Source organism: Calliphora vicina, chromosome 1 (genome assembly GCF_958450345.1).
Source record: "Calliphora vicina chromosome 1, idCalVici1.1, whole genome shotgun sequence".
NCBI classification, from domain to species: Eukaryota; Metazoa; Arthropoda; class Insecta; order Diptera; family Calliphoridae; genus Calliphora; species Calliphora vicina.
This window is the reverse complement of record NC_088780.1, coordinates 125,576,778-125,602,084: the sequence shown is the minus strand read 5'-3', so window position 1 is coordinate 125,602,084 and position 25,307 is coordinate 125,576,778. Positions and strand designations below refer to the sequence as shown.

Here is a 25,307-nt window from a genome sequence, read left to right as displayed (position 1 = left end):
CTTAATAACAATTAGCGTTATTTATCTTTTATTTACATACTATAATTAACAATATACATAGTACATATAAAAAAAACGTTTTTCCAACGCAAAATTCATAGTTTTTTGACATTTCGCTATAAATATCTCAGAAACTAAGCATTGCATTGTAAAGCAGAACGGAGAAATTTTAGATATTGAAGTTCTTGCCCAGTGTGCAAAGTTTGGAGCAAAACTCTTTAGCCGTTTTTGTTCCATTTAAAAAACAAGCGTTGTGACATTTTTCAATTTTTCACATGGTGAACCGAGCATGATGTATGATAGCAATGTAAATAGATCATATCAAGTGAAAAATCTTTAAAAGGCTCTTTAGAGCCCTTATAAGGGCCATTGACCTTAAGTATCCCGTTCTGGTATTTATCCATCAGATCTCGGTTCCTACCTCTGTTTCGCAAGAAATCATTAAACTTTTGCTAACCTAGGAGAAAAACATTGATATATCATACATTAAGATCCGACGGAAAATGATAAAGAAATAACGAAAAAAGGCCAAAAAAACTGCCTTGCAGAAATACTTAATACCAATTATGGGGATTTCATGTGAAGTGAACAAATTGTTAAAACCGATGTCATCAGATATTATTTAGACATAGTTTTTCAACAGGATTGAAAAATTGTGTCCCTTTTTGAGTTAGAGGGGTCAAAATTTTGGACAAACAGGTGTTTTTTTCTTATCCATGTTATATATTACCTATTGTTCTTGGCGAAATTTGTTGGATTGTTTTTCTTTAATCTTACGAAAAAAAATAAAAATGAATGGAGTAATTATTGAAAGTAAATTTCACGTACATATTTATTTATTTTCACCCCTGTTTTTGATTTTTGCATTCTGCTGTTGTTTAGCTGTTTGACAGCTATCAAATAATAATTGTGTTCGCGTACTTGATAATTTGTAATAATTTGTACAAATTATCACTGGAAGTTACGGGATTCCGTTCGTTTACTTTTAAAAACTTGTAACGAGAGAGCAAGAGAGTGTTAAAAGTGACAGTTCGTAGATAGAGAACATGATATTTTTTACTGGACATTTTTTGCCCAGTAAAAAATATCAACATAAAAATATGTTTAAAACATATTGTTGCAAATGTAAACAAAACAAAAAAGTTGAAAATTAATACAATTTACAAGTCTTGCATAGAAAAGAAGTATAATAACACAAAACAAACGTTTCAAATTGATTTATAATAAAATACAATTTATTTTTACAAATTGTTGTCCGCGTACTTTTTTGGATATTTTTTTAGATTGAGAGTAAATGAATTTTTACGCTCTAAACTAAAGTTACTGGATAATTTTTATTGGAAAGTACGCGAACACACTTAATTTTACAAAAATAAATGTTGTTTTTGGTAAAGTTGTATTTGTTGTTGAATTGGTTAAACCTGTAAATAAATTTGCTTTGATCTGTAGTTTTTTTGATAATCTAGTCATAAATTATTATATTCCAAATATTGTGGTCAACTTGCTGTTACTTGATTTGATATTTCGTAAAAAATTAAAATTATTAAAAAAAATTTAAAAAATTTGGAGATGCGGGGCATCGATCCCCGTACCTCTCACATGCTAAGCGAGCGCTCTACCATCTGAGCTACATCCCCATGTCGTCATCCAAAGGCAAAGAAGGCATAACTTATCAAGAAAATCTATTTTCATTATATGATTTGTATGTCAACTATGTATTATTATGGTTTAAAAATAGACACAATACCGTATTCAAAGCCTAGTGGTAGAACAATATTTAGTTAGGACCTTTTCAGACGGCAATATTCTGTATTGTTGTAAAAAATAAAAAAATTTATGGTGAAAATATGTTGTTGGCAAAAACATGTATGTACATACATTTAGTGAAAAAAAATGTTGGTGAGAAAAAAGTCTTTGAAATGTCTATCATTAGATCCCCATATTGTCTATTTTAAATACTTAGTCATCCATATAAAATGTGGGTAGTCGTGGTTTTTTGCTTATATCTCAGCCATTTGAGTGCCGATATTCCAGAATTTAAATAACAACTTAAGCGGGACTATATATTGATTTATCAATCATATATACATATTAGATATTTATTTGGGTGCTTCGATTTTTAAGTCGAGATTTTTTGGCTAAATATGATATATGAGCGGACGGACCATTAATCGAAATTAACGAAAATGTGGGCTTATAAAAAAAAAAAATATTCTGGTAACGATACATATATACTTTGTGGGGAACTAGCGTATCCCCCAACAATAAATTCAGCACATGAAAACTAAATCTTACCAAATATTTAGAAATTACAATCGGAATAACAAAATTATATATACGCTTGCCTATAGAATAAACACATAGAACGTAAGGAGAAAGAAATGTCAATTAAAAAAAATTGTAATTAAAAACTATCAAATTCCGTTAATTCAAAAATTTCAAGGACACAACAGAGTGTCTATAATAAAAATTAAAGCAAAAATAAATATATACTGTTTGTGTCAGCCGGTGTTGGGTTTCATAGAAATTGGCGCGTTCAAAAAATAATATTTTTGTTTTGTGAAATTAGAAAGTGGTGATAAATGATATAAAAATAAGTGAATATTTTTCTATAAAGAATTTTTTTTTGTTTTTTAAAAATGGTAAGTCAAATTCAATATGATTAATTATTGTGAAATTTCCCAAAGATTGCCAAAAATTGAGCTTAAATATACGACCCTAAAAATGCGTTTTTTTAATTTTGTCACCATTAATACAGTCACACATTTCCATCGGAATGGTTTCAATTCCGTAGTTTTTATTCCGATCGAATTTAGGTTCTTCTTGGTTCTTCATATTCCGTGTAATTTGTTAATTCCAAAAATATTTTATGATTCTGTATTTATTCTGTATTCTGATTTTAATTTGACAGTGTTTTTTATATTAAAACAAAAGTTTGGTAGGTACATTTTAGAAAAACAAATTGAAAGATATTTTCGTTTTACTCTTTTTGAAGTAATGGAATTCTGTAACATGCCTGTATATCTAAATTTTGAGTAAACAAGTGTTGCCCTATATCTCAACCGATTTTTCACAGACAATATATTAAAAATTATTTTTGTAAAAAAATTTGATTTCGTTCGGATGGTTTCAATTTCGTGTTATTATTACGATCGATTTTGTTCTAATAAATTATATGTTTTATATGTATACTAGGACAACGTGTGTCGGCCTGTCCAAATTTCATAATAATTTCGTTCATTGAAATGCTCTATGATACCTACATGACATTTTTTGTTTTGTTGTCTGGGGTGTAAACATATAATGCTGATTGTGTTCCGACACGGTAACAGGCCATTGTTATCAAAGCGTCTTCCTTTGTACTTTGCTTTATGTATTGTTGCTTATGCATCAGGTTTTTTTTACCGCAATTTGGGTGCCATTACAAAGACGTGGTTGGTTTATGTTTCGTAACATTATGATTGCCGATCCGACTTTCAGTTGGAGATTGTGAGGCGGTAATCCGAGTTTAAAAACTCGGTTTGATAGTTGACGACATCATTTTGGGAAGTAGCGGAATCCACCGATTTGTACGTCACCAATTTCACTTTGAATCTTAAAATTGAATTCGTCAATAATATAGCACTCTCGCTCAACCAATCATGATTTTTATAATTTTTTGCAATGTTTGGAAACACCTTTAGGATGTGTTCGGATTGATCGTTCTGCAGCTCGACACGCATGTTCACAGCCAATTTGAGTTTCTTGACGTTTTTCCACAAAACGGTTGAAGTTGTCCTTTCACCGGCTGGTGTTGACCGTGGAATCACTGGCAATGTTTGCAGTAAATCACCTGCTAACAGTATCTAATGCCTCTAAATACTTTTTATTCGCCATTGTAGACTCATTTGCATATTAAATGGAAACTTAAGCCCTGAATGAGCAGTTGGACCGCCTTTCAACAACGTAGCTACAATTCCTGATGAAGCAAGTGCATTATCATTCTGCGAGCCTATCGTTGCAAAATCAATGCGATGAAAAAAGTTTCTACAGTTACGCCGGAAGCGCAAAAAAAATCCCATCCGTTCCATCTTTCACAACATTCAAAAGAGTGTACGCATACTTTTTTTGTCAATTCAACAGTGGAACGTTTGTTTGAACTGATTCCCTCAATCACATACAGCCCAATTATGAATAAAAATTCCCCGGGAGTTTTTCCCCTTTTCTCATTTCTCCTATTCAAATTCAATGGGAAAAAACTCCCGGGGAACAAACTTCCGCGGAATTTTTTATTCATAATTGGGCTGATAGTATTTCTTGTCGCAACTCTTGGTTAAAAACTTCGGGCATCGGATAATACCTTGTTCGACATCATCAAGCACATGTCCTCAATTAATATCAAAGCCTCGTTGTAAATTTTCTCGCTCAGTACCCATCTGATGCAAAATAATATCACACATGGCATCTTTGTATTTGCTCCACAAATCAGTCGGTTTGGATGGCGAGCATGTTGAGATAATTATCGAAAACATAGTTCGTATTTGATGAGCATTTCATTCTCTAACAATCGCAAGTGTTGACACTCTTCTCTATACGTGTCACAAAATTCACCATTTATAGTTCGCAAATCATGGAATGATGTTGGGCCACGAACGTTGACTAATAGCAAACGCAAATAGAAACACGCGTTTCTTGGATGTAAATGTGACCTAATGCATCGTTTGAAAATAAATGGGGGAAACCTGGAACTGGATTTTCTTGTTTCCGCTTTCCGTTAAAATTTCTTTGACGATTGATTCCAAGTAATATCTTGGCATTTCGAAGTATAGCAGCGTTCGGGCAAATTCATTATTTCGGCACATTTCAAAACATCTGGTCAATGTTGTATATGGCGGTCGATCAACACATTGTAATACATTCTCCTCAGTAAAGTACACTCTTTGACCATTTTCTAGATGTACGGCTAAATGAACAACTCATGTATAGCAAATGAAAAAATGCGCCAAATTGCTTCGTTACTGCTTACATAGCGGCCCATTTAAAGTTGAGTGACTTCATCGTTGGAATTATTCACGCTAACTCAGCCATGTCACTGCCTTTGGTTACATATTTGCAGATGTATTTGATAAGTGGGCGTGGACAATTTTTCCTTCTGTAAAACACTTGTTAGCCATATCGGTGCAGCCGTTTTCCGATTATAGATAAATTTAAAAAAGTGGGCATGGTCAAGTTTTCTTTTCGTAAAATTTGTTTTTATCAAATCGGTCCAGCCGTTCTCAACTGATGCAATTACCAACGAACGACATTTGATTTTTATTTATATAGAAGATAGATAGATTAAGTCTATTTTTGGTAAAGAATTTAATAATTATAATAAATATAATTACACACTAATATCAATTCCACTTAGAAAGCTGAAAGTGGTTTCATTCTGAAGGAATTATTTTTTTTTATTTAATATATTAATTTCAATCAGAAGCCAAAAAGGTCTAGCGATTTTCGTTTTACTTTTTCTAAAGTAAAGTGCGGAATTAATACCACTACGATCGGAATGGAATTCTGTGACATGGGGGGGGGTTAATAAACGTTTTTACCCACTTCTCAATAAAAACAATTTTACTTTAAATTTTCCATTTGTAAAAAACCAAACGGAATAATATTTGCAAATTTTTATTAAAATTATATACATAAAAATATTAAAAAAATATTGGGAAAAAAGAACTTATAGAAACAAACGAAAAACATACCAATTTTTAAAATAAGTTGGAGTTTTTAGAAAGTATGCAAAAATAAAAAATCATACAGCCAACTATTTGACTTTCTTAACATTTTTGTTGGCCTTTCCTAATTTGCCCTTAACTTTAGACAGTGGTTTGGCCACTTCTTTGGCGGCAGTCATTTGTAAAGTACCCTTATTTTTCGAAACTGTTGCAGGTTGCTTTATGGCTTTCTTATTGATTTTGTTAATAGCGCCAGTGTGAGGTTTACGCTTTAGCATTTGATCAAAACGTTCAACGTTTGAAGCTTTTAATGATTTGCCAAAATTCTTTTTGGGTTTCTTCGCAACAATTGGTATATGATCTTCCTCGCTTTCATTTTCACTGTCATCCTCGTCTTTATCATCATCCGATTCTTTAGTAAAACCGTAAGTTTCTTCATCGGAAGATTGCTCATTTACTTCAGCGTCTTCTTCACTATCTTCAGCCATAGCTATGTAATCTTCATCTTCAGAATCTTCTTGTATAGTGTTTCCCAATAGATCTTCTAGTGAAACTTTTTTCTTCGATTTCTTGGAGCTCTGTTGTTTGCTGGAGGAAGCGTCCTCATTTGGAGTTTTCCGTTTCAATGCTTTTGAGCTGCTGGCAGCTTTTTCTTCTTCGGCTGCCTTTGCTTTGGATTCGTCCAAAGCCTTTTTCTCATCTTCGGTTAAAATCTTAGGTTGCGCGATAATTTCATTAATATCAATTCCAAGATGAGCATATTTTTTACCCATTTTTTTAAGTTTAGCCAATTGTTTTTCTGTGCGTTTCTGATAGTTTTCTTCAGACCAATCGTTGTGTTGCTTCATTTTTTGCTGTACAGAAGCAGTTCTGCTGGAAACCCACACTGTTTTTCCCGACTTATTTCTGATTTTTTTCACTGATGTGCGGAAGTAATTGAATTGTTGCTTCTCCGGTGGTATGTATGAGGCCTTGACCAGTTTTTTAAACATCAGGTAGTTATCCATAGTTTCGGCGGCAACTTCTGCTACTTCGGGGTATTCGAATTCAACAAAAGCATAGCCCTTGCTGGTGCCAGTGCGTTTGGAGCGGGCCAAGCGTACCCGGGTTACATTGCCGAATTGTTCGAAATATTTTTTCAATTGCTCCTCAAAGAAGCCGTGTGGTAAATGTTTGATAAAGACAACACCTTTGGCATCTTTTTTGGGGTGCTGTTGTTTTTTGTTAATTTTCTTTTGTAGCTGTAAAAATATTTTTTAGAAAAATAGATATTTCAGCACGTTTCATATGATTAATGAACAGTTAGAATACGGTACCTGTCCTGAAACAACTGTTTCATCGGCATTTTGAACCACCACATTTTGTTTATCATTAGTTTTGGGTGATTTATTTGGCTTTTGTTTTTTTACTGGAGCCATTTTGAAAAATATTAGTGTTAAACTTTTAAAATGTAATTTAGTAAAATTTTAATTTTCTTCACACACGTGCACTAAACAAAATAAGATCTATGAAAACACAGCCGCTATAGAAAAGTGTTATACATAAGTTATAAAGCAGGGTTGTATGTATGTAAAGCATTCATCAAACGATAAGCTTTGGTATATATTAATCAGTACAAATACAATACAGGGTGCTATAGTTGAATCGACAATTCGTTTTCGATTTTGAAAACTCGACTTTTTGATCCTTCAACCATTTTACATTTTTGAATAATCAACTATTCGACTTTTGGTAATTTATGAAAAGACGACTTTTCGATTTATTCAACTTCTTACCTAAAAAATACAATGTTTCCCTATTTATTGATGCGCATTTCTAAATGTTTCTGCAATTCGATTATGTACAAAATGTCTAAAATTTTTTAGTTTTTATCAAGGCGTATTAATCAGCGTCTCGGCAACAAAGACAATATTTATTTAATTATCAAATGACTGAAAATTTAAAAAACAAACAACAGAATCTAGTTATTTTGGTCATCCGTTGGACTTTTGAGATTCAATCTCACTGCAACTCACTCGATTTTAATGTGTTATATCATATTGTATTGCACATATTTTTTCGAAACACAATTTAAAAAACTTAAAATTTTTCAATATTTTCTATTTAAATATTCGTTAACAAAAAATATAAAGAAAATTTGACAATCTCAAACTCAATTACTTAATTACTTTTTTTTAAAATGATTTTGTAAATTATAAAAATTAATTGAATTAACAAAAAATATTTTAAATAAATTTTTCGTTACAATTAGATATGTATTAAATTAGATTTAACAAAAATTTAATTATTCAAAGGTTGAATTTTATGAATTAATTCTATTATTAATTAATTCAACGATGAATTAAATTAATTCAATTTAAAAAAAAGCTTTGAATGATGACAAATAATTAGGTTTTGGGAAAAAATTGTTGGAATGTGGGACATTTTTTAATTACAAATTAAAATGTTAGTGAATTAAGCTCAAATTTAATTAATTAAATCGAATATCTGATATATACCTACATACCCATTTATACAATTAAATTTATTTTCCATTTTTTCTATTTCTATTTAAAACAAATTTAAATATGTTTAAAATATTTTTCACATTTATTTTTTTTTTCTTTTTGACATCATAATCATAAAGCTCAATATTGTAAGCTGTGTTTTTTGTAGTTTTTACTGGTTTTTTATCCAAAGCGAGATAGAAGGTAACTTTTGATTTGTATGGAAAAACTAAAGAAAATTTGGTAGTTTTTCAATCAAAAGCCGAATAAAGCCAAAAACTACAAGTTTTATTAAAAAACAAGTAAGAGTGCTATATTCGGCTGTGCCGAATCTTATATACCCTTCACCAAATTATGCTTCAAAATTTTAAATATTTTTAGGTAAACAAAATTTAATTTTTTTTCAGTTTTTTGAAAAAAATTTTTTTTGATTGTTATGTTAAATTTTTAAAATTTTTTATTTTTTTTAAATTTAAAAATTTTTTTTTTTAATTTTAAATTTTTTTGGGTTAAAATTTTTTTTTTTCGATTTTGACCCATTGTAGGTCCATCTTACTATGGTCTTATATACGTCGTTGCAAATGTCTTTGAATAGCAAAATTCTCGAAAGCATGTCTGATAGAATTATTGAAGATTTGGATCCCGAAGATATCTGGGGTCTTCAGAAAATTGATTTCAACAGACAGACGGACGGACAGACGGACATGGCTTAATCGACTCCGCTATCTATATATATACTTTATAGGGTCGGAAATGAAAAATGTAGAAATTACAAACGGAATGACAAACTTATATATACCCTTCTCACGAAGGTGAAGGGTATAAAAACATCGATACAAAACAGTTATAAGGTAACAATAATGCCAATTTGGATTATTTTGGTTTAACTGTATACCGTTACCTCTACAATACTGTTATTGCTGTTATCTAGGAAACTTTTAATGGTAACGATAATGAATTCAAATTTACAATAATTAAAAATCAGTTGATATTATTTTCTCTAAATTATGAAAAATAAAATTTGTTTTTATATACATATTAAAATATATATAGAATAAAATAATGATTTTTGGTGGTAGTCCCCTTTTACAATGCAGAAATTGAAAGGCAGACATTTTTCTCATTCTCTTTTGAACTAACCTAAACCTCGCCCACAAACTTCGTCTGTCTGCCTTTCAATTTCTGCTTTGTAAAAGGGAGTTAACGATATTGTTATTATTTCGGTAAAGCTGGCCACACACGGAATGATTTGTTCGCCTGATTTGTGATTGAAAATGTTCAATTACTTGTGATTTTGTACGCGCACAGCCCCATTAACAAGTCCAACACGAACAAATCACACTGGGCAGCTTAACGATAATTGCATTTATATATGTAACGGCATTTTAGAGAGAATGGTAGTCGTGCTAAAAGAGTACTTTAGGGATAACGGACACTTAAATTAATAAATATATTTAAAAAATCTAAGACTATCGGCAACTTTGTAAAAAACACATCTGGCAACATATTAGTACTTAAATATGCGTACGTGACGTCAGAATCGTACCAAATAATTTAGTACACATTTGTCCGTATGTAAAATGCAACACTGCCAAAAATAATTTTTAGTAGTACACATTTTTGGATCATCAAACTGCTGAGATGAGCAAAACCATTTTTTATATTATTTGGTTTTTCGTAAACAGAAATAAGAGGTCTTCAAACCAATCTAATTCAATATATACATACATGGCGTTTGTGTGTAAAGCGGTTGACGTGAGCCAGATGAACCGGAGTGTTTCTACTACTACTCTACTTTTTTTCCAACTGTGTTAGCAGCATTTCGTTTTGAACGACCAAAGTTATTTTTTTCGTGAGCGTGATATCAGTCCATAACGGATAAGGCAACAAGAAATACGAAAAGAAAAACACTAAATGAATTATAACGAAATTCCTTTGTTTCTACGCGATAAAAATATGTGAAAAATAATAAATCTAGCAAAAATACATACGTGGATACATAAACAAAATAAAAAAAGAAACAAATTTATTATTAATTGTGTCAACGCAAAAATATTTAAAAAAAACAAAAAAGGGTGTGTAAAAATAAGTGAAGAAAAAAATTACATGCCATTGCAATTACAAAAACAGTGCAAGCAAAAAGAAAAACTAAAAAAAGCGAATTCTGGTTTTTGACAAATAAAAAAAATGCACAAAAATGCGGAGGTTTTAGTGATTATGGCAAAAAATACATAAAATAAATTGAAATATTTAAGCAAAACTATTAAAGAAAAAATATACTAAACGCAAATAAAAATAAAAATTTCGTAAAAAAAACTACATCAAATTCTAAGAATTTCCAAAGCAAAAGCTAAACAAAGAAAAACATAAAAGGAAAATAAAGAAGTGAAAAATTCAAAATGTCGACACAACGCATTAATGCAGCTGAAAAAGATTTGGAGAAATTTATAAAATTTCTAGCTCTAAAGTCCACCCAAGTGGTGGTGCAGTCTCGTTTGGGTGAGAAAATTCAAACAAAGTGCAATCCATTGGCTGGAAATGATTGGTTTAACTTAGTCGTCGAAGACCATCCAGATGTTTATGCCGAAACGAAAAAGGCATTGGCTCTGGCTCCAGGAGAGTCAATTTTAAAGCGGTTACCCTTGTGTGTGGAGATATCGTTAAAGACAGCCGAAGGCGATCAAATGATTTTGGAAGTCTGGTCATTAGAGTTGCAAGCTTCTGCAAGCTCTGCCAAGTCTAAGGAGACTAACGATAAAGGTCAGAATCTAAATATCAATTCAACAGCCACAGAACAACCTTGCTTAAAAACAGCCCATGCTATCTACAATCGCATGGGAATGATATTGAAATCGTTGATTTCTTTAACACGTGCCACACCCGCATACAAACTGTCCAGGCGACAGTGTCCTGATTCTTACAGTATTTACTATCGCATATATGTCGAACGACCCCAGATCCATTCATTGGGAGAGGGCCACAAAAATGTTCGGATCGGCAACTTGAATACTATTGTGGGTAACCTAGTAATGTCGGTGGTTTATCGCACGAAAATGACCATAACGCCCACGGCCTCTGTCGGTCAAACAAGGACACGCGATACAAATGCAATTATGATTGACTCGAATCATTTCAAACACACCGAAACGGGCAATAAACATAATGGCGGCGGTTTAAATGGAAAAAAATCTGCTGGTCAAGGGGGTGAAAAGAAAATAATCGACATTGAAAAGCCTTTACGACCCGGAGCATTTACTGATATAGGAAAATTGCGCCAATATACGGAAGATGATTTTGTTTTACCTGAAACACCACCATTTGAATGGCTGCTACGTAAACCCAGACATGAAAGTGCTGGTAGTGCGGGTACTGGATCAATAGAGTCTTTAAATCGTAAATGTGATTCACCGCAAACATCCCCCTTGGGTAACAGCCATCAGAATAATATCAACATTAACAATGCTCTGAACAATAATTCAACTAACAACAGCAGCAACAATGCAAATACCACCACAAACAACAATTCAGCAGCATTTAAGAGTTTAGAAAATGATGAAAATGTGCAACAACAACAATTGCTGCTACAAAAGTCGCCCAATAACTCTACCCATTCACAGTCACCCGTGAAGAGTCTATTTGTACCACAGCCACCTGCCACTACAAGATCACCAAACGGATCTACACCTAATTTACCGATATCGCAGGTCAACCAACACTCGGCGGACGATGAAAATCTGTTGAAAGAACTCAATTTCCCCTTTGCCTCACCAACCTCACATGTCAACGATTTGGCGAAATTCTACCGTGACTGCTATCATGCCCCTCCCCTAAAAGGCTTCTCCGAGTTGCAAGCAGAAATCTGTACGACAACAACGACTACAGCTGTGCCACCCACCACTTCCTCCTGCGCCGCTAATAATACCCAAACAATCGCCAATCCACAATCCTGCTCGGCCGCCTCAAATTCCGCCGACTTTTCCTTTGTCGATGACCTCTCCAAACAGCTGGAACAGTTTGAGACTTCGCTGGAGGACTATGACAAACTCGTCTCACAATTTGGTAATTTGCAAACATCCTCGTCGACCGGCAGTCGCAGCAGTGGTGGCCTGCAAATGAGCAATTAAATATTAAGGAGCAAACAAAATAAAAATCATCTGTGTATAGTAGAAAAAAGAGGTTATTATATTCATACATATTTTATAGATATATATTTTTTTAGTATATAATATACATATACTTACAAACATACATACATGCATATTGTGTAAAAATGCAAAATGCTAAACAAAAAGATTTCTAAACGAAAAAGGTACTGATATTGTAAATTGTAATATTTTTAAATATATTCGTTTTTTTTGTATTTATCAATATTATATTTTTGAATTACGCAAAAAATACTGTATAGTTTTTAGTTCAAAATTTGTTTTATTATATAAAAAAAGAAGAGAAATGTTGAGATACATATATTTTAATTATTTAATTATTATTAAAACAAAAACACATACACAAAACTAAATATTTTCAGTTGTTTTATTTTTGTTCAGCAAGTTTTATTTGATTTTCTTTTAATTTCTTAAATTATTTTTCCATTAAACAGATAAATATAGGAAATTGGTTTGTAGGTATGTACCTATTTAAGGACTCGAATTAGGGAAACTGGCAATGCTATTTTTTTCAGCTAAAACAAACATTTGTATACTGGTAAGGTAATTTGTTTTTTGTTCTATAAAACACTTTGGTGAAGGGTATATAAGATTCGGCACAGCCGAATATAGCACTTACTTGTTATACCTAATTCTGATTGATTATGATCCATAATATATTTTGTGTCATTTGATACGTATGTGCTCTTTGTAGTGCAGAGAGTAGGCAATTGGTTACTTAATACATCGCTGGTAATATAGCATGAAGTCAATTGTCACTTTTAGTGACTCTAACTAAGTAATGTAGGGTGAAATGACTTGAATCTTTTTATACTGTTTTGGCTTCTATTTAATTCAAATCGTGATAATTAATGTTGATGTATTGGAGTAGATCGTAATATATACCCTTGTTCTAGTTGCGCAATGGTCAACGGAGAATTCACTTAGGATCAGAGACCGTAACAGTTATACATTTTTTCCATAAAAGTCAGCAGAAATACATAAAAGTTATTTTTTTTGGGAAAAAAATAAAAGTTTATTTTGAAGAAAATATAAAATTATATTATTAACTCTAAGCAGAGCTTCAAATTATTGATTTCAATTTGAGCTTAATTCACTAAATTCACATAAATCCATTTTCAAATCCAATTATTTAGATTCATTCAAAGACTTTTATTTAAATAGAATTCATTCATCATTGAATTATTCAATTTTTGTAATTCAAATCTAATACAAATTGAATTAAAATATTTTTTTTATTCAGTTTTGTTTTTGTTTTTCAAAATGAATTTAAACAACATTTAATTAAGCTTTTTATAATAGATTTGAATTGAAGAAAAGTAAAATCATTCAGGACATTTTTAAAGCTATTTTGCAATGAATTTGAATTAAAGAAAATTTGAATGATTCAATAAGAAATTAAAGCTATAAAGAATGAATTCCTAGAGAAATGAATACAATACAATAATATTACAAAGAAATTAAGCCTATGAATTAATTCATAATGAATTCATTAACAGAACGGTTAAGAGATAAAATTTAATTTGATTTCGAAAATGAAGTGAACTCGGATCATTCAGGTGCGTTAGTATTCTGAGAAGATTTTTAATATGTATCTCATGCTATAAAACGCAAATATATCCCGAAATTGAATCTTATTGCGAACTAGCTGAACCCGTTCCGCGTTGCTGGCCTTTAGAAAACATCTGTATTATATTGCATATCGATCTCGATTTTAATATACAGTGTCGGAAAAAGTCGGTAATCCAACCTACAATGTTAATACATGTGGTGGCATTTTGGCTGGTTCCAATGAATAAAAAAAATTAAGTAGGACAATTGACGACTTGTTCTTCGTTCATTACTGTGTCAATCGATTTGTATTTTATTGTTTCGCCAGACACTTTCAATTGTATTTGGTCATCGAGCTTGTTAACATCATAATTTGTTGATTAAAAGTAGATTTCATATGGAAATTTCTTATTCATGCACCTAATATTACCCAAAAGGCTTTTCTGAAGATTCCGTGAAAATTTTATCAAAATCGGTCCAGCCAGTTTTGAGTCCATACGGAACATACATACACACATCCATTTTTATGAAATATATGGAATTAGCGGTATAATGTAATGGATTTTTACACGCCCCTCCGCCCGCAGACCGAATATTAAAAATTTGACTATACAGTGTTACCCGCTGGGCTATTCTGAAGATTCCCTGAAAATTTCATCATAATCGGTCAAGCGGTTTTTTTATATATATAGGTGGCATTAGCGGTATAATGTAAAAATTTGATGTTGCAACACCCCTCCACCCACAGTCTGAAAATCAAAAATCTGACTTTAGAGTGTTACCCGCTAGGCTATTCTGAAGATTCCCTGAAAATGTCATTAAAATCGGTCCAGCCGTTTTTGAGTTCATTTTTATATATATAGATGAAAAAAGTTTGTATGAGAAAATTCGAAAATCTTCTTTACGAAATCACCGAATGGACCTAATGTAGTATTTTAGGTGTACAAAACCATATTCAGAAAATGTAATTTCCAATGATACCAGTTTGGAGCTAATCGGTTGGATGGTCTCAGAGTCTATAACGGACATAGGTAGAAACATTTTTTGTATTTTATATATATACAGGCCTGTCACAGAATTCCATTCCGATCGAATGAGACCACTTTCAGTTTTCAAAGTGGAATTGATATTTCTTTGTAATTATTTATTTATCTAAAATTTTTAATCAGTTTCTGTACCAAAAATTTCACTTTTGTTTTAAAATTAAAATCAGAAATATAGAATTATTAAATATTTTTTGAATTAATAAGTTTCACGGAATCTGAAGAACCTAAAACGAAATCAATCGGAATAAAAACTACGGAATTGAAACCATTCCAAACAAAATGTGTGACAGGCCTGATAGATTTCCGGAAATGAAAAATTTTTTTTATTATATTTCGTGATTATAAATAGTCCGGGAAATTAGGAACCCTAGTTCTAAGCAATCGCTATAGTTTTATAATGGATTGTATGAATGTTTCTTTTTGTGTAGTTTTAAACGTTTAGCTGTGGTTTACTAAAGTTTGAGTTCATATAAAGAGTGGCTTGATGTTTCCCAAAATTGACTTTTTAATTTTTACCCATAAATGAGGTAGGTTTTAGGAGCCATGTTTTTCTGAGAATGAGAAATATTGACCAAATTGTTTTGTAGATATTACAAAATCGAATATCATAAATGTATAATTTTTGTTTAAAACATCACATTTCAATTGTAATAATTTTATAATAGCAAACAAATAATTTTTCAAATTGAAATAATTATTTTGTTTTGAAAACATAAATGTAAATGTACTTAAATAGTAATTAGAAACAAATTTATTTCATATTTAAATTTAAAAAAAATATTCTTCAATTAAATTTCATGAAAAAAACCAAACAGTCTCGCTTGATTCCCGTTCATCATCATTGATGAAAACTTTTATAAAGATTATACGAGTATGTATAAGTATTCATGTTGTTGTTTAATATTATTTTCAAAATATGTATAACAATTAAACTATACGAGTAGAACAAGCAAACAACAATAACGCATATTAATAATAAGGTCCAATTATTTTAAATGATCCATTATTATCTAATAAGTAAGTAGTATTATGTATTACTCAACAATAATACAAAATATAATTTAAGAAAAAAATTTCTTTCTTCTGTGTCATCTCACATCAATGACAAACACCATTTCCCATAGTGCCATGGCTGTCAAGATGGTTTTTCTTAAATTATTTTTTTGTGTTTTCTTTTTTAAACACGTGCCTTTAAATTTAAACCATGTTATTTTTTATTGCTTGCAAATAATTATTTGTTTTATATGTAAAGAAGAAAATGTCTAGCGATTTTTTATATTTTTAGCATGGAAAACAACATGAGTTGGCAAAAAAACCATGTAGATACTACATAAAATGATTTAATATATTTACATTTTTTTAAAAAAGATTTTTATTTATAACGCATTTGGACTTTCATTAAGAGAGTGTATAAAAACGTTGGTTTTCAATGCATTTTTTTCAAAATGTATTGAACTAAAATAAGTTGTTTTGCTTTTTCTTGAATGTCGTTAAATTTTGAAAAATTTCAAATTTTCAATGGATCAAATGTATCTGTTACTGCAAATGGTTGATAATGATGAACTTTTATGAAGGGGAGAAAATATGATTATGGAATTTTAAAGGAGAAACACGTTTTGAATGAAATAAACTCAAAAAAGTTATATTTTATTGTAAAATTTCGAAGCATACAGTAAAAAACTGTTCCTCAAAAAAACTTTTCAGTCCAAGATGAAAAAACTAGATTAATGGGAGTCTATAATGTAAATTGAGTGCTGTTACAGGGCACCTAAAAATGAGCTGAAACAGGCTCCAAATTTAAAATAATTATATTATCGGATTTGATAGCACATTTGAAAAGTTTCGGCTTGCTTCGAATTAGGCCGAATAATGATTTTTAATGAATACTATGTTAAGTTTCATCCTGAAAAAACAAACGTTTATAAAACTCCCTACAATTATTCTTTCTTAGGTAGCTTGAAGGAAATGTTAACCAACAATTTTGCGAAATTTTATTTGTCGATTTGATAAATTTAGAATATCTTAGAGAATCTAAACATTAAATTACATATTTTTTGGATTAGAGGCGACTGGCTTCCATTTAAAATCAGCGGCTTTCAGGTTAACGATTTGTATACCCTTCAGTATAACTATTCTGGATCGTTATAGATGGCGGAGTCGATATAGCCATGTCTGTCTATATGTTTAAATCAACTTTCCGAAGCCACAAATATATCTGCTATAGTCCAACTTAGAATGCTATTTAAAATCGAGAAAATAGGCCCACAAATGGATATAAGCAAAAAACCGCGACTACCTCGATTTTTCACTCAAATTTTTTTTTGCCCAAAAATTTTTTTTATTACAAAAGATGCGAAAAAGTACCTTTTGTTCTGCGGCTCCTCATATATGATTCGGCATAGTTAAATATATTCTCTTACTTGTTTTTGCAATAATTTGCCATATTTTTATACCCACCACCAAAAAGAGTATGTTGGGTTAATTATTCCGTTTGTACGACATTGAAATATCGGTCGTAGACTTAGAAAATAACTATTCTCTGTTGGAATGTGTTTGGTACTGAAAATTTATTAAATCGGTTCTCAAAAAAAAAACAAATTTGGAACATGACCGTTAGTCTGATCATACAACATAAATTCAAACGCAATAGACCCTAAATGATGAAACTTAGAAAAGTAAAATTTGTCATGAAATTTGACCAAAAAAAAAGAGTTGAAGTTCTGTGATACTAGGATTAAGTTTGACTTATAGTATATATTGTGTTGTAATGATTATTTACATATGTATTTTGTAATTCTGTGTCGTGAAGTCCAGTTTTTTAAATAATAAGTTAATTGACAATGTAACAATAGAATTTCAATTCAACAATAAAAGAAAAAACCCCTGAAGAAGTTTGAAACAAACAAACGAAACGTTGGGAAAATAATAATAAAAAATTAAAATACTTTGATTTTTATTTATACATTTGGTAACAAATGATTGACCATAAATAGCCCATAAGATTGGAATCTTAAAAACTAAAATTGTCAACATCATTGGTCATAAATAGAAAACTAAAAAAAACACAAACTATGTAGGTTGAACGGTGAAAAAGTTTTATGTTTTGTAATTGTATCCTGCAAAAAAGTCCAAAATTTGGTTTTTCGATCAGAAATATCTTAAATGTATCGGAAAGTATATAGAAATGTTACTACACAATTTTAAAGTATCGCACCTATATAATTGGCTCTTCCGAAAATCATCTAAACATAAATAATTATAACTAAAATATAAAATATAATGCTAGGTATACACGTTACGATAAGTCGTACGATAAATCGTATAAGTATGAAATTAGTAAAGTGTATCATGTTGTCGTACCAACGAAGTATAAAAATCAAAAATTTTTGATTTTTGTGATATTTTTATTACTTGTCATTTTTTTCAAAGGAAATAGTACGATTTGTAGTAACGTCTATCACAAAATCGTACTTCAACTCATACTACGATTAGTACGAAAAATAGTATCGTGTATACCCAGCATAAAAAAGAAAATTTTAATTTAATGTTGTGAGGATCGTTTCATAATTTCTTAAACTCCCAAAAATCGGTTTTACGTGCACAGATGTTGGTATTTAGATAAAATTCTGCATAAGTAAGTTTTAGACACATGGGAATTGCACAAGGATCGATCCATATTGTTCTCATATGAAGCCTACTCCTAATCGACTAAGAGGTAGTTTTTTACTTGCATGTCCGAAATGATGCTTGAAATTAATAAAAGAAAATAATTTTTGCACAAAATCAAAACTTGCGATGAAACATGGATCCATTACGATAACCCGAAGCGTAAGAGAGCGTACGTGAAGCCTGGCCAATAAGCCGAATCGACAACAAAGCCAAATATCCATGGCGCTAAGGTACTGCTCTGTATTTGGTGGGAGCAAAATGTCATGAAACCGTAATATTCCATGACTTTTAAAAAGTTTCTAGAATGAAATGGTTGGGCCACACCCGCTTTATAGTCCAACCGGGCCCCGACCGACTACTATTTGTTTCGATCGATGCAGAACGTTCTCTCTGGGATATGCCTCACTTTGAAACAGAGATGAGGAGTTCAGAAAGACGGGAAAAGGTCATAGCTAACAATGGCCAATACTTTGAATAAATTTTTATTGTAGAAATGTTTCAAAGTAAAAGCTAAACATTTTAAAAAATCCCGCATTTTTAAGTCATACACGCATGAAAAGATTAATTTCGAAGAAAATATGAGAAATATATCTATTTTATTATTTTTTTTTAAATGTTTTTTTTATTTCCTTTATATTTTCTCTTATAAACACTTTTCGCTTTATTTTAATTTAAAAAAAACAACATTTAATATATAACTAATTGTAAAATAAAGTGCCTTTAATTTGACTATGAAAAAATAAATTTAACATTATTTAAACAAAAAGCTGCAACGATTATTTTTGCTAAATAATAACAAAATAAACCTTAAAGATTTATTTGAGGGAAATAACCTTTTAATTAATTGAAATGTAAAAAAAACAAAATAAATAAAAATCAACTGAATATAATAACAAAAGCTATATTGTAAATTGTAAATAAATGAAATGCACAATTCAAGTGTTTTTGTTAATAAAACAATACAAAGGTTACTTCTTACTATACTATAGTTTTATTTTTTAAATACTCGTACATAATTATAACAAAAAATAAAAAAAATAGTGGCCCTTAAAGTTAGCGTTAAACTTTTGCTATAATCGTAAGACTTATTTATGATCTTTAATACAATTATATTAATAACTAATTAACTAACCTTCAAATTTAAATTTAAATAAATCGAAGAGTAAACAAATCTTATAAATATTTAATAAATAAGTTAAAATTTAGATAACATTGTTAATAAACAAATATTCACACAAATATACCTACTATGCAATTAAATTTTTTCTTAAAAGTTTTTTAGAATTATCACTAGGTGAAATAATTGTATTTAATTTAAATGAATTTAATTCATAGCAAAATGTTTTGTAAGTTCCTTCTTTTGTATTCATCACCAAAAAGATAGGGGTAGTATATTAGATTTGTCATTGCGTTAAAATATTCTCTGTTGATTAGAAAGACGTGAAATTTATTATAAATATTTCTTGGTTATGGCAAAATTATGAGGTCAAAAAGGAATATCAGATAAATCATTTTGGATTGAAATTTATTACGGTACTAGTGAATGGTATGAAAAGCTAATAATCGATTTTCGATTTTTTGATCAACCGTTTTCATTTCGATTTTTACAGCGATTGCGTGACGTTAAAATTGCATGACTTTTTGTATAAAACCATTTTTAGATGGATTTGGAATAATATAAATTTATTTTCAAAATTTTTTGTTAGCCAAATTTTAAAATTTCCATTTGATATATTTTTTGGTTAAGAAACAAGAAAAATAAAACAAGTAAGAAAGTATGGTCGGTTAAGTATGACCATACACTGAGAAACATTTTTTTTTAATTTCAATAATTTATTTTCCTAAATTATTTTCGGATGTTGGCGTTATATAGGAGTACAGTGTCCAAAAAACCGTCAAATTTAAAAAACCGGTTTCCGGTTTAACCGAAAAAGTGTGTTTTTGAAAAAACCGGTTTTGATTATTGTCTTTTAAAAAAGCCGGTTAAATGGTTTCGGTTTTTTGTCTAAAAAAAACGGTAAACCGGTTTATATAAATTTTTTATTTAATATGAAAAAGGGCTCCCTAAATTTATTTTTATTTGCGGACGTTAATAGGAAATGTGTTAAGAATTGTATACTAAATATTCGGAAATTTAGCATTTTTGAATTCTTAGGGCTTTATACAATTATTTTATATATTTTACGAAATATTGTCAAATGATATACATAATTTTCTATAAAATAAATCAATATTTTTAAAAATGGTATTAAAGTTTTTCATAAATATATTTGAATGAGCTTTAGAAAATATATTGCATTAAAACCGGTTAACCGTCTTATAAAAACCGGTTTATCAAAAAATTTAAAAGTTAAAAAACAGAAACCGGTGGAGTTTACAAAGATGAAAAAACCGGTTTTCGGTTTTGGATAATCTATATGGGAGCTATGACCAAATATGGACCTAACCATGAAATTGGGTCGCGTAATTTATGTCTGTATGAAACTTATTTCTGTTGAATTATGTGGATACCAACATTTTTAAGAGATTTATGCTCGTTAAAAATATTCTCGGAAGCGGGTCTTATATGGGAGCTATTACGACAGATCATCATAAAATTAGGTGCCATGATTACCGCATATACATACATATATAAAACTTATTTGGAGCGAAATTTAATTTGAATTGATTAACTTTTAATTTTTTCAGTCTGGGCGGACTTTTCGCTGAAAATGCAAAAATTGTCTGGCCTTTTTTATGACTCAGTATTTTCTTGAATATCTCTTGTTCTCAATTACCGAAGTACATATACTTTGAAATATTTTGCCATTTCCTTATAACAGCATCTGATAAAGCTATATTCATTGGATTGTAACCACTTGGTTACAAGGTTAGAAGTATGTTTAGGGGCATTGTAAACGTAAAAAAATAATTATTACCCCGGCTGGATGTTGTACTTCTACTACATCTTATATATAAATAGGCCACACGTTTTTTTGTGGTACACTTTTAAGTATGTTATTGTCCACCAATATTGATGAAACCTATATGGTTTAAAAGATTATTTTCTCTAGATGTGCACAATATAAAAAAAATATTTCAAATTTCTTTCCTTAAAAGTGGTAAAAAGCATTTTAAAAGTGGTCGAATTTCGGCCACCAGGCGATCCTAGTATATAATTATTACACATATGGTCAATTCACAAGGTCTCTTATTATGTCATAATGTCCTAATATTTCATAATGGTTTTTATTGCTTTTCAAGCCAAAAATGTCCTAAAATAATAATACCTGCGCCGAATGCCAAAGAGTCGGTTAAGCCCAAACGCCGAGTCGTGATATATTAGGACATTATGATAATATGACTGATGAGAGACCTTGTGAATTGACCAATAGTGTATTAATTATAAAGTATTCACATTGTAAAATACAAATGCATACAATTGGTCAATTCACAAAGTGTCCTATCATGTCATATTGTCATAATGTCCTAATATTTTACAATGGTTTAAAAATGTTGTTCAAGCAAAAAATTTCCTAAAATATACTACTCTGTATGCTATATTTATTGTGTTATCGTAACCAACCAGCACGTTTATACGTAGCCTATTCGAAAATAGAAATTATTTGCAATTAACTAACTCTCCGTTTATATGTCACTTTGTTTACGGAAAATTCTTATTTTTTTAAATGCAAAAATGAAAGAATTAAAAATTCTTGTTTCTTTTACAATTAATTAATGCAAAAACGCAATGAAATATTTAAAATACGAAAGAAAAACTAAAAACGTTAAAAATATGGCAATGTGTAAAATCTAATTTGCAAATAGTGTCGTTAATCAGGAATTGTTTTCGTGAGTTAGCTATTAGCAAATAAAAAAATAATTCACTGTTTATACGGCAATTTTTCTAATTATAATATTTTTATTTGCGAATAAGCCTTGCGTATAAACGTAGATTTGCACCGAACGCCAAAGAATCGGTTAAGCCGAGCCGCCGAGTCGTGAAATATTAGGACATTATGACATGATAGGAGACCTTGTGAATTGACTAAATATTTTATTTATTATTATAGTATATATTATAATTATTTTTCTATTAAAAACTTTTTTTTCTATATTTTAAGAGCAAGTAAATGATAGCAAAAGTCAATGAATTTGTTATTTGATCTTTAGTCTTTAAGTGCCATTTTTTTTATTACTATGCAGACATACATATTTACAATATATTTTTTTGTATGTACAATGTACAATAAACACGACAATTAACTAGATTTGCTGAAATATTATACATACACTTGAAAAATCATAAGCATCTCCATTATCAAATCACATCTATCTAATAATCAATCTAAAGTTTACTTATTTATTCACTCATTATTCACTTACTTTCTACTAAGCCTCTCTAAAATAAATGCATATTATTAATATTATTATTAAAATTATAACATATAGTATGTACAAAACAAAATATTCAATTTAAACTCAACAACAAATTAAATAAATAATTATGAATACATATTTGACTTAACAATCATCGTTATACTAGAGTCAAACCAGTAAATGAAAAATTGTTAAACAAATAACTTTAAATTGTTGTTTTATTTACACACCCGCTAAATACAACGAAAAATGTGTTTCGTTTATCAAACAGAACATTAGCGCTGGAGCCAGGGTGTCAGTTTTAATGCAATCATTTAAACTGGGTTTAATTAGAAAATTCACCATATTGAAATATAAAAATGATATGGTCCATGTATGTAATGGCATCACGTGAGAACGGCTGGAGCGATTTGGCTGATTTTTTTTATTCGATTCGAAATTTTCAGGAGATGGTTTATAAAGAAAAAAAAACTAAAAATTCTGGGGAAAACTCGGTAAATTTTTTTTGACTCCAGTCAACTGTAATAAAAAAAGCCCCCTAAAGTATGCAGTACAAATTTAGATATTTTATTTGCAAATAAATAAGATCAGGCAGGTGTATGTGGTTTGGAGAAACTTGAAGAACTAACATTAGTAAATAGCTACCGGGCGAAGCCGGGGCGGTCAACTAGTTTTGATATAAAAATGCTTTGAATACACTTGAAAAATTGTTTATTTCTATATGTATTTTTGAATATTTCTATAATAATACTGGGTTAATGTTGAAATGAAATGAAACAAGCTATGAGTTAAGTATTAACTAAATGATTATGTTTGGCATATAAAATCGCTCAAATATCCACCATAGCTTCATACTTTTATCCGAAAGGTTTAACTTTCAATGACTGCAGCATAGAACCGGCTGAATTTGAATTATGACCTATGTAAGTCTTGTTGACTTTGAGTACATCGGCCAATATTGTGACTTACTAACATAGACCTACGACTCAGCAAACGTTTAATGTGTCAAATGTATAACGATTTATTCCTTTCTAACGATTTCAAGTATGCTACTCTTATTACAATCAGATTTTTGGTTCAGAAGATATAGCCCTTCATATCAGTTTTAGGTAATTTGGTCCGCTTTCAGATACAATATATCGTAAACTATGTAACGGATCGTCATTATTTTATTTTTTGAATTATATTGATAGACCTATTTATTAAGAAAAGAATAAACAAAAATTTTTATTTATTGCTTTGTATTTGTCCAGGTTTTTCAATATTTCTCAACTTTGATGGAAAATAAAAAAAACTATCAATTTCTATATTTGCCATATTTTCAAAATAAGTTCTTTGATTATTCCTTTACCTACTGCAAAAATTTCCAGCTGCCCGTTCTTTCCCAATTTTTCGCTAGAGGTAAAATTTTGAAAAAAGACATGGTTATAAAATGACATATAACCGTGAAAAACCATTTTTTTTAAAACAAATTTTTTTTAATCTTTTCTGGAATAATTTTAAATCATAAAAGCCTTTAAAAAGAAACCTAAAAACTCAAAAATTTTAAAAAAATATTTTATTTTACTTCCCATAAAATAGATTTTTCCACAAATTTCAACTTTGCTAACCCATAAGTAGGCACCTGAAACACTCATTTCATAGGTTGATCAATTATCTATCATATGCCTTTTAAATTTTTTGATTATCTCATTTGGTTCAAAAGTTATGATTTTTGCAACGAAAAAACTAAAATGGCGCCACTGTGTGACGTAGAAAGTGTCTCACGGTATTATCCTCATTATTATTTACAGATGACGTATATATAACGTATGAATAAGTAGTATACTGGAATTTGCGATACATCGAATCAGCGTTACATCGATCAATATGTCCAGCAGAGCAGCCGAGAGTCTCCATTAGATGTTCTTTTGAATTTTTAACACCGCGATCTTTGATATTTTTTACATTGAAATATATACTTCCAAAATTGACCTTTAACCTTTTGGAAGTAAACAATTTTATTCACACCATTTTATGGACAATATCTTTGCCTTTAAAAGGGAATCAAAAATTATGTTGGATTTTGAGTAGTTTCAATGTTATGGGCAATTATGTGTATTATATAATTTTAAGCAATTTTAAAAAAAAATTTCAATTTTCAAATCGCTATATTTTTGAAATGGAAAGGTTTCCGATGAAAAAGTCATTGATTTGAGGAACCCTTTGGAACCGTAATATGCGTGGTAAATTGCATTAAAATCGAAGATGTCAAATCCGAAAATAGCTGTTTTCGTTATTAGTTTTGTTTTTAAATTTTCTCAATTCTTGACTTTGGCCATTTCTACTAAAATT

General features: G+C 30.0%; 2 protein-coding genes and 1 non-coding gene across 3 annotated transcripts; 1 reads left to right on the top strand and 2 right to left on the bottom strand.

Moving 5' to 3' along the window:
- Window positions 1–1,564: 1,564 nt before the first annotated feature.
- TRNAA-AGC (transfer RNA alanine (anticodon AGC)) lies at window positions 1,565–1,637 on the bottom strand. Its single transcript has one exon. It is a non-coding gene; the product is annotated as a tRNA-Ala (tRNA).
- Window positions 1,638–5,593: 3,956 nt separating this feature from the next.
- On the bottom strand, window positions 5,594–7,215 carry LOC135957076 (MKI67 FHA domain-interacting nucleolar phosphoprotein). The gene is made up of 2 exons (XM_065507745.1): window positions 7,016–7,215; window positions 5,594–6,940 (listed from the first exon to the last, which is right to left on the bottom strand). Exons 1-2 carry the CDS (start codon window positions 7,115–7,117, stop codon window positions 5,789–5,791), a joined length of 1,254 nt encoding a protein of 417 aa, XP_065363817.1. The 5' UTR covers window positions 7,118–7,215; the 3' UTR covers window positions 5,594–5,788.
- A 2,845-nt stretch (window positions 7,216–10,060) lies between these two features.
- On the top strand, window positions 10,061–12,701 carry Atg13 (Autophagy-related 13). Its single transcript, XM_065515756.1, has one exon. It carries the CDS (start codon window positions 10,585–10,587, stop codon window positions 12,307–12,309), a length of 1,725 nt encoding a protein of 574 aa, XP_065371828.1. The 5' UTR covers window positions 10,061–10,584; the 3' UTR covers window positions 12,310–12,701.
- Window positions 12,702–25,307: the final 12,606 nt, after the last annotated feature.